The sequence below is a fragment of the Apaloderma vittatum genome, unplaced genomic scaffold (assembly GCF_000703405.1).
Source record: "Apaloderma vittatum isolate BGI_N311 unplaced genomic scaffold, ASM70340v1 scaffold9280, whole genome shotgun sequence".
NCBI classification, from domain to species: domain Eukaryota; kingdom Metazoa; phylum Chordata; class Aves; order Trogoniformes; family Trogonidae; genus Apaloderma; species Apaloderma vittatum.
In genome coordinates, this window is record NW_009692857.1 from 33,607 (window position 1) to 44,514 (window position 10,908).

The following is a 10,908-nucleotide window of genomic DNA, read 5'->3' on the forward strand; positions in this document are numbered from 1 at the left end:
TTTTTGATAGTATGGAGGAGCTGTATTTACAGCAATGTTCATATTAATCCTTGTGGATTTTCAGAGGAGTTGGTAGTGTGATGACCATGGTAATGGAATAGCAAGAATGTATGAAAATGAGGAAAGGATACATAGGGTACTCTGCCTTATTGTGAGCAAGGGAAACGCCCAAAACTTCTAAAAAATGAATAAAATTTTCTATACTTGTTTGGAAAATTAAGGAGGAAATCCATTAAAGATAGAATAAAGTTTTTTATCAAGTGCAGTTGTAAACCACCTGTTTTCATTGAACAGATGCTACTCCTCTGTATCTTTGAGATTTAAAAAAAGATGCTTTTTTGAAAGAGAATGGCAAAAGCTAAAAAGTGTTTTGTTTTTTTGGTGGTTGTTTCCCCCTCCCACTTGAAATAGTTCAGAACCCCCTGTAGTGTTATTCCTTCCTTTCTTTTCCTCATTTCAACCTCTTAAATTAGATTTATTTTTTTTTCCCTAGGAAATTCAACAAGTGAAAACCCTTGAAGAATTAGAAGCCTTCATGCTTAAGCATGGTGAGAATATCATTGACACACTGGGAGCAGAAGTAGATAGACTTGAGAAGGACCTAAAGGTAAAATATAGCGGCTTATTAGGGAATGCTTATTCTCTGGTGTGTTTTAAACAGTATCACTGCACCTAATTTTTGGGATTTTGTAAATTTTGAAAGAGAGGAAGAGAGTGATAATCCTAATGTATATTTCCTTGTTATAGTATCATTAACTAAGTTCTGACCAGCAGCAAACCATTGTTTTGCCATTGCTTCATTTGCTATGTATTTTGTTCAGTTTTATACCACCATGGAACAGTATTTTTGTGAAGAGATCTCTATTATTGTGTCTTTATTACTGTATTCTCAGAATGTCAGGTTATATACAGGCTGTTGAATCCTCGTTGGTGATAAAGAAGCAAATTTCAATTTTATTATTTTTCTTTTAAAAATCTGGGACTTAGCATTATATCAAATATATGAGTGTGTGATGGGACCTTTACTCAGCATTTTTGCTTTCATTGAAACAGTAGAGTGCTTACTTTTGTAAGCTTGTCATAACTTTCTGACTACTACTTTTTTATTTTCATTCTGTGATTAAAGTATCCTTTGGTTGATGCAACGAAGGATTGTTTTCGTATTTAATTTTAGAATTATGTTGCAATTGGTAATCTTTTACAGTTATATTGTGGCTGGTAATGTTACCTTTTCTGGCATGAATACAGAACTATAGGTGTACTAACTGCCAGGCAAACACAGTCCTGTCATGACTGCTTGTTCTGGTCACCAGGAGATACTGCTCCAGAGCTTGTCTGTCCTTACTTAGTGTATCTGATAAATATTCTAGTTTTAGTTTCTATCTCTAGAGTGGTGCTGTTTAAAAATCAAAATATTTTTTTAGTTTAACTGCACCAGCTGATCCAATTCTTAATGTTTTTTGAGTAGTAGGATCATGACTAATTATTTTATAAACATGAGTACTGGATTTTGGTATAGGCCGGGATTTCAGTGATTGTGTTGCTGTTGAATACGCTTTACTAAAAGTGCTAGTCAGGTTCCCATGCCTCCATGACTTTGAAGTTGGTGACTTTCAGTAAACCTCTTGTGAGTTATACAATGAGTGTAATAACAATAACTTTTCTATTGGAAAATGTATATTGGAAAATGTGTATTTCTTAATAGAAAGTGTTTTGACTCTTCATAAATAGCTTCAATGGTGTAGAACAGATTATTTCAGCAGTCTTAAATATTTTCCTGAATAATGGATAAAACTGTCTTGAAGTGATATATGTATATATATATGTGTTTCTGTGTTTGGGTTTTTTTTGGACAGTTTTATATAAAAAATGCTTTTTTAAAAATAAAAGAGAACTGTTTCATACTTTTTATAAAGCAGAATAACTAATAGATCTGTGATGTTGAAAAGTATTTGTCAGATAAAAAGATGACTTGGCCTTCAAAAAATCACTTGTAATGCAGGCAATGTTTGTTGACGCTATTCCTCATTTTAAAAGTTGCTTTGTTACCAGAAAAGAGGATTTGTTATCCAGTTGCCCACATCATACTGGAAATATATTATTTGTATCCATGTGCAAAGAATGTGTTTGAATAGCTTCAGTAAAAATGTATTTTGGTTTTTTTAATTTTATTTCAGCAACGAAATCCTGATGTTCGTCATGTGGATTTGGAGATCCTATAGGCTTGGCAGAAGAAATCGTCAGGTTGCTACTGTTTTGGAAAGACGTCATGTAAAGGGCTGAGAAGCTTCTGAAGTTGCAGTGACCTCAGCACCGTACCTCGCTTGTTGTTGCTCTAGCCTTCCTCGACTGTTAGCGCTGTTTCTGTTTCTGCAAGAACGCTAGAGCTGGAGACACAAATTTCCATGGCAAAACCAATTTCAAAAAGCTACTTCACTTAAATTCCACAGGAGAGTCTGCCAGAGTGTCTTTACTGCAATTCAGAACTTAATACCTGAGGTTTAGTTAGGCAAATACAGCGTCCCGAAAATATGCAACACACTTAATTTTTCCATTTGTGTCCCTTTGCAGTCAGTTTGCACTTCTTTAGTTTCTTTCAAGATTTCATTAAAGATTCTTGGGAGATATTAAGATTACCTAGGAAGAGTTTGTTCCAGTGGAACCTGCCAACCTTAAAATAATTGTAATACTTCAACTGTGTGATTGTTTCACAGTTTTTCTTTTCTATGAAATAAATTCTTTCAAACAGGCGCTGGCCTTCTCTCAAGTACTATGACCTGGAAAACTACTTTTTGCCACCGTTGTGATTACTAACCACACTTTAGAAAAATAAGATTTTTCTCTTCAGTGGAGTCAGTTGTATGTGGTTAGCCAGAGTATGTTAAGTTACTGTGAAGAAATAACTGTGTAGAGATTTCAGTGAACTTCCTCTGTTAAAATTTTGATCTTTTTTTTCCCTGCTTTGACACTTGTTCTCTTATTTGTAAGTATTTTCAGATGTAATCTGGGAGATATTTATGGTAGTGCTTATTAAAAGTTACTGGCATTTTTTGCTTTTTATACTTTTAATAGGTTGTGTTGCCAGATATGATCTTTCCTAGAAGGCGTAAGAAAAGTAGTTGGAAGTTACAATAGTAAAAAATGTATAAGATCTATTTATAATTAAACAAATGAACATGTTGTATTTTTAATTTATTTACTACTAGGTATCTGTTATCTGAATTCTAAGCCGCTTATTTGGTGTTCTTTAAGAATTGATCTTGCTTGTTTGGGAAAGTAAAGTAATTCTATCAGTAGTTGTCAACAATCCTGAGATAAGTGCTTAGAGTTTATAACTTTGAAATGTGCAATTCTGGCACTGTATATAAAATCAGCCTCAGGGCTTTCTGCAGTAGGCACCCAAGTGGTATGAGATACTTCAAGACCCAGCTTTTATTAATAAGGCCATGAGTACTGATCATGCAAGTTGAAATAGAAGCTTAATAACTGCATATAAATAGCTCTGAGGAAACTCCTTTATGCACTTTAACATATTTGAGTAAAATGAGAATTGCTCATGGGTGAGAGGTGATAAGACCTCCCCTAGTGACTCAGTTGCTGAGTAATGACTGACTTGTTGAAAGAAGAAATGTTGATATGAAAACAAGTCTTCAAAAACCAGTTTAAGATTAAACTATAAGCATTCAAATAATAATTGTGGAGGCCAATATGACCACATTTGACTAAAAGCTTTTTTGAATGTTTGGGGTTTTTTTTTCATACTAAGTGTTACTTACCAGTGAATTTTGAGAATTAAAAATAGCATGCCTTTTGACAATTGCAAAGCACTTTGCATGCTGATCATTTTAAGTAGAAAAACATTCCAGAATTTAGTTACAGATGGGACTTCATACAGTAATTGTGGGTGAAGGAGTCTCTTTTAGTACCCTTGTCCGTAATCCCTATTCACTAGTGGCTTCTTTATACCATATTAGGTTCTTATGGCTAATCCAAAAGAAAGCTGACTTCATCTGGTTTTTTCCTATTGTAGGTCTAGTTTAGTATTTGTGAGACTGATGAACTGAAATGCAGTTTAAAGGTAATTTGGAAGTGGACTGTATCAAGTAAATAAGACAAATTTTAGCACGTTATAAATCATTTATAAATCATTTCCTTGCCCTTCTGGGCAAAGTTCATTTCATCTCAGTATGCGCTCTACTGACACTAGTCTTACTCATGAAGAGCACTGGAATCTGATAATACCTAACCCCTTTCCTTCTTCCTAGAATATTTATATGGATTTTGAACTTGAGTATACACTTTAATACACCTGTTATTCCAGACATCTTAAAAACCTGAAGAGAAGTAAAACTGGGAAAATGTTCATACTGAGGAGGTTAGTGGAGACAGCCAATATGGTCCAAGTGGTTTGTGTGCTGGAGTTACTGGTGAGGGAGTAGTGCTGGTATGCAGTTTGCGGGACAGAAGTTTCACTGAGAGATTAATAAGCATTATCTCAATACCCAAGTGTTCCCATATTTTAAGAGGAGGCACAAGTTTATATTCTTACAGGACATCTGCTCTGAAAAGCCCATAAAAATGTGTTTTATTCATCAGAGATGTAATTCAGGTGAATTCTGATCAGAGTCAGAAGCTTGCCCATCCACACGCCTTTTGTCTGTATTCCAAGATAAAATTCAGATCCTTGTCTCACAGTTAGGTTATTGATTTATAGCATCACAATATGTTAAATCTAAGAAGCCAGAACTTGAACCTTTTTGAGTACCTAACAATTGCATAGTTTGAGGACCCGGTTCCAACTTTAAAAATGACCTGGGTGGTGATGTGCCACAAAAAGGCAGGCAAACTGGTTTTGACAGTACCTTGTAAGTTTACATGTCTTGCAGTTGGATTAAAATATCAATTCATCAAGCCTGTGGCATTGGAAAGGAAAAGTAATTCCAAGCTGTTACATTTTAATATATAATTTACAGATTGTTTTTAACAGTTTTGACATTTTTACTGCTTTTCTTAATTGTCTTTATGGTCTAAAACTTGAGGTGATGTGGGTCCAGTACTTACTTTGCTTTTGATTTAGTGTTTTTGGGGAAAATATTTAGCTCGTACATTCACATGATAGAATCCTCAGCATTAAAGAAAACCTATGAAGCGTTGAGGAGTGGAGTTTTATTCTTCATCACAAATGCAATTACATAATGTTCCTTTTAGATTGATTTTAAAGAAAAGGATTTTAAGAAAAAGGAGTGAGGATTTAGCTTACAATGAAGTTATAGGACTTTTTCAATTAAGATGTGGTCTTCTAAAATAGTTTATTTTTGTAGTGTGGCCTTGCAGCCTCTATTTTTTTCAAATTGTATTCAAAGTACTGCTCTCTGCTTTGGGAAAGATTGCTTATATGTTGCACAATATCTCATAATTCTGTAAAACCTGCGATGTTCAAAAAAATTGTCTTAGTGTTCCAATATATTGAGTGATCTTAATGTATTTTAAGTTAAAGTTGGCTGGATGCTAACGTGTTTTCCTGTAGAACTTGTTTTTCTATAAAAGCTAAAACTCTGAAGTGACTATCTTTTTCCCTCTGAATAAATTTCAAGTGTAAATTGTCTTCTGTATATGCTGTAGAATTCAGTATTTGGTGTGGTCCCCTTCTACCCATCCACTTTGTAAAGCATTTATTAAGCCTGTTGTAGTAGTAACTATTTCTGTGGACTGCCGTATTACAGAGACTGTTTGCTCTGTGTTCTGGTCTGCAAGGAGCAGGGACTCAGGGAACAGGAGAATATATTTTTTTTAAGGACAAGTTGCACCCTTTATCCGCTGTTGTTTAGCCTCTGCTTTTCTCCTTTCTTGAATCTCCACACAGATTTAATTTATGTATATATTTTTTAATAACTCTTAGAGGAGGAAGCCATTATATGTTATGTTTTTAGTAGCAGAGCTAGATGCTTCTCTTAGTCTCTGGATTTTTTATCAACCTTGTTGGTTGATAGTTAACAGTAGCAGTTGCTGTTTTGAAAGGCACAAATCATGTTGGACTAGATGATCTTTTGAGGTCCCTTCCAACCCCTAACATGCTGTGATTCTGTGAAAACTATCAGAGTTTCCAGTTTTGTCAGGTGCAGTTTCCAGTTTTATCAGGTGAATTTTTTTTCGGCTGTATCCAGAGACTCTGAGGTTTTTTTGAGAGATTTTTACTGGTCTCTCTTTGATAGGGGGAGTATGGGAGTTTTAGATATGTTTTGTGAAAGTTTTTGACTGATTGCTATTCTGTGTTCTCCTTGTTTGTTACCATCATAGCTGATTTACAACTTTCCATAACAAAATAAAAATTACACATTATGGAAGTATCTCTCCTAATAATGAACGCATCAAATACAGGCTTCCTGCAAAGAGCTTTTAGGCTTTTGTGTATTGAAAGTGTGGCAGTTTTTGAAAGCTCTCAATTAAGTAATCTTTCTAAGGTTGACTTAGACGTCGTGCTTCTTACAAAAGAATCCACAGAAACATATTGTTAAAGACTTGAAAGAAAAGCATTTTGTTTTATGGTCGTACGTTCCTAAGGTATTTTGGCTAGGTAGGAAAGAACAATTGATTAATATTGACTTTTGTACAAAAACTGTACTTCTGTGCGTGCCTAAAGGCTTATATTGCACAAGTGAATGTAAAATGACAACGTGCTTTTCTTCCTTCTAGCTTAAGTGTTGTGCCGCTTCTATTCTTATTGTTGTCTCTGAATAGAGAGTACAATTAACATCTCTTTTGCAGTGTACCTACTTAATGTAAGTAAGAAGTCAAGGTGTACCAAAAAGAATTTTTTGTAGAGGACTTGCAGAGTTTAAGTAAGTAATTTTCCCTTTCTTGTTAGTGAGACACAAATAATTAAGATTAAAAAAAGACTATATCTTTGTTACGTAATAAAAGAAATAGGAATCCAGGCTTTAATGCACAATAGTCATATTTTTGAAATGCATGTCCTTTGCGGAAAACAAAATATGCCAGGAGCTCTAAGTGGTTGTGTGGACTACAGAAACTGCAGTCAGTCAGGCTTTGCTGAAGAAAAGAAACTCCTAACAAAGTGTGTGGTAAAAAGAAAAGAATGCAAGGAAGGGAATAAGATGTTGAGCACTTGGGAGTAGGAAAAGATGAACACAATCTGTAAAATGTGGCTAGAAATAATAAATTCTGATTGGAGAGGAAAAGAACAGTAAGAAACTATATTTGATCAGAATGTATGATGCTAAGTAGTATGACATTCTCTTTCTTTCAGCAATATTCAGATAGCTAGGTGATTCCTCTCTCCCATGCCCAGCAAAAACTCATCTTTTTGTCTGTTTGGTTGTTCTTTTGTTCTGTAATGAAACTTGGTGCCTTTATTTCACTTTTCTTATATGGTATCCAGTCTTGCAGGTATAAACCTGTTTGCCCTTTGAATTTAGTTTATTGCTAACGGTGGTGGGGCAGTCTCGGTCAGGGGCTTTGTTGTTGAGGTATGTATTTGGTAAGTGGAGGATAAGAAGTTTTAGTTGTGGAACAGGAGCTAAAGTGAATTAAAGAGAAAATTAATTGGTTCTTTTAGCCAGAAGATGATTGAAGCACCATACTGAAGATGTTGCAGTAGGAAAAAGAAAAAGGTGTGATGTTCTAAGGTCTATAGAATTCTTGCAGTGGACTGTAATCATTGGTGAGTATCTTGGCCCATATTTTTCAAGTTGCTTAAAAGTCTGGATAAGCAAGATTTTTAGTTAAATCATCACATTCTGAAAAGGAGTTAAGGAAATTCAGAATGTAATGTAAGAAGGAATTTTTAAGTAGCACAGACAGATTGGCAGAAAATTGTCATATTACGTGAGACTCTAGAGGACAATTTCTTTTTCCTGTGTAAACCAAAGCCGCCAATTAAAATAAAAGGTCTTGGTTACTTTTGATAAGCATTACACTAATAGTAAGCTGGGTCAGATTTTTGTATTGCCAGCGTTCATAATGCTGTTGTGGGTAGAAGGTATCTTAAAATAGTGGAATAAATCTTCACAGTCTAGGGTATGTTTGATGTTTTTATTACCTGAGTATAGACTGTATCTAAAACTTTTGAGGTTGTAATCAGATGCTTCATATCTGAAGACAAAAGGAAAAAAATGCGATATTGTGTAGATGATGTAATATAGAGGGGATTTTTTTGTAAGTTTCTCTTCAAATTAAAGGTGCTGAAGAACTATGTGAGAAATGTTGCAAATGCGTAAAATATTTGGTTATTGGTTATTTTGGCTATTGCCGAAATGATATTAAATCTGAAAGCTGACAGGATTTTTATTGGATTTTTACTTTCAGGGAGCAATCTCAAAATCGAAATATGTTTTTCCATGCAGCCTTTTAATCAAATGTATTTCCTTGTCATGCTTTTTGGTGTATTGACTTTTTCATTCTGTCTTGGTTACTCCGTAATAGTGTGGGGAAATCGATTTGTGAAATGCAGGAATTTCTCTGTATACCTTCATTCTTTTGTAGCTATGCTCAAGTTTGGTAAAATGTCTGGAAGTTGTAAATATCCAGTAAAATGTTACATAGCCAGTAAAGGTTGTGTTCTGTTAATCCAAGCAATTTAATATATATTGTAAAGGTAAGCAGTAATGCTGGCTTTAGGCAGTTGATGATTTTCTATGTTTCTGAATTCAAGATGCATATAATGGTATTTTGTGGATGTACAACAAAGGCTATATGCATCTCATTTGTACGAATTACTCAGTTTGCCTTTGTGGTGTTTACAGTACGCACCATGTTAAATAGCATGCACTTGGTATGTGAGCAGCCTGCCCAGGATAGCCAGGGTGTGTCTATTCATCCTCCAGCCTTCGCTGGCAAGTGTGCCTGTGGTCTGATTCACTCTCGGAGAGTGCAGTCCCTTCCCCAGGACAGAGCACTGGGGCAGAGGCCCCACTGGCATGATCCCTAGTTTGGTCCTGATCCAGGTCTAAGGATGATGTGAAGAAAGGTAATGAGAGAGGTGAGTTGCGTGCCTTGTGTATAGTCACGGGTATGGAGACTTTCTGGAAGAGGTTTGGGTTTATCTGTTAGGCTTGCAGAATAACTGTACTTTGATAGTCCCAGTGAAGCTGTCTAAGCCTCTTAAGAGACAGCGGAGGATCATTCACTTGAAATTGGCCAGCTTAAAAAGGATTTAACTTAGTGTCCTTTTCACTGAAGTGGCACTTCTTATTACTAATACTGATGAATACTGGTGATTTATCCAGTTACGGAAAGAACTGCTTATAATTGCACTAGAATAATCTGTATGTGGTTGGAAAGAAGAACTAAAAATGCAAGAAGCCAGAGTGATAAAGTGGAGAAACTTTAAAAGCTGTGGAAGTTTCTTCTGTATGGTATTTTGATATCAGAAATAAGGTGATCAAACAATGTATTTCAGGAAAGATATGTGTTGCCTGGTCTAGTCAAGAGGTGGCGTCCCTGCCCATGACAGGGAGGTTGGATTAAATGATCTCTAAGGTCCCTTCCAACCTAGGCCATTCTATGATTCTATTATTCTATGTCTTGATTGCTAAAGATGTTTCATAGCTAATAGACTCCTTTTCTCAAGGATTATTTTTGTGCCCAGAGACAGGACAAGGCACAAAGTTGAACATAGGAGCTCCATCTAAACATCAGGAGGAACTTCTTTGACTGTGACAGAGCACTGGCACAGGCTGCCCAGGGAGGTTGTGGAGTCTCCTCTGGAGACATTCAAAACTCACCTGGACACGTTCCTGCGCAACCTACTGTAGGTGATCCTGCTCTGGCAGGGGTGTTGGACTAGGTGATCTCTGGATCCTTCCAACCCCTCACATTCTGTGATTCAGTGTGACTGTAATGTGCCGTGTTTGGCAGAAGACTCTGCGTCACAGGTTCATCTCCCACATTCACCAACGTTATTTTCGAGTGGTGATACCATTGCCAACAATTTTGCCTTGGTTCTGTGGTTGGTTGTTTTGTTTTGCTTTTTTAAATGAACGCAAATGGAACAAAATCTGCCTGAGCGAGGAGGTGACAGACTTCAGGGCCTTGTCTGAGGTCAAGTCCAAATACTGGACTGTCTTTTGGGCTGTCTGAATAACCAGGCAAATGGTCTCAGCCACTTTCAAAGAGGAAGGGAGCTCTGTCTTACTGCTTAATGTAACCAGAAATCTTCAAAATCCTTTATTTGCCGTTTGTGGCATTTGTTGAAGGGCCATTCTTAAATAATTGTGTTAAATGGTTGGTAATAGGTTAAATGGTTGGTAATAGGTTGAAGTGGAGCCTGACAGTCAGCTGGTTGGAGTTCCGTTCAAGCAGCAATTTTGTCTCTAATATTTTACGGGGGACTTCATTAAAAGAACATAGAAAGTAAACCTTTTACCATTTGAATTAAACTTTTTGAAAACCTTAGGAAAGAGATGTTATTTCTCTCTTCAGAGAAGCTGTGCCAGCTCAGTGTATAGTAAATTAATTACAGTGACTTACTCGAGTTCCGTAGTGATTTTTTTTTTTTAATTTAGACTCCTTCAGTTCTTGTGCTGAATTTAGTCTTAATAGGATCTTTTCTAGTCCCTCTTTCCTACAAATATGGTGCCCGTAGAGGTTACTCAGTGCTTCAGCGTAAACTGATACTGTTTTACAGAATTTTTAATTTTTCCCCCAGAAATACTGATTTAATAGTAGTTTACAGTTGAAGTAAGTCAGGCCACTCTGGATACACAAAGCATTAAGTTTAGGGTTGAAATGTTTTTTTCCAAAGCAAGCTGCAGCAATAAAGAAAATTCATCTTGCATTTGATGCACAAATTTGATGTGAAATTGTGTCTCTGCTTGTTATGACTGTATGTAGGTGTCTTTGGTTACAGATTTGTTTCTCACGTAAGAGAACGCATATCTTAGCAAAAAT

At 35.9% G+C, this 10,908-nt stretch overlaps 1 protein-coding gene across 1 annotated transcript in view; it reads left to right on the forward strand.

Annotated features, from left to right (window-relative positions):
* The window catches only part of SLC30A9 (solute carrier family 30 (zinc transporter), member 9), a 34,996-nt gene extending 32,365 nt beyond the window's left edge, over positions 1-2,631 (forward strand). The window contains exons 16-17 of the mRNA XM_009871352.1: positions 494-607; positions 2,178-2,631. Coding sequence (XP_009869654.1) covers positions 494-607; positions 2,178-2,222 — 159 coding nt within the window. The 3' untranslated portion in view covers positions 2,223-2,631. The remainder of the gene's footprint in view (positions 1-493; positions 608-2,177) is intronic.
* Positions 2,632-10,908: the final 8,277 nt, after the last annotated feature.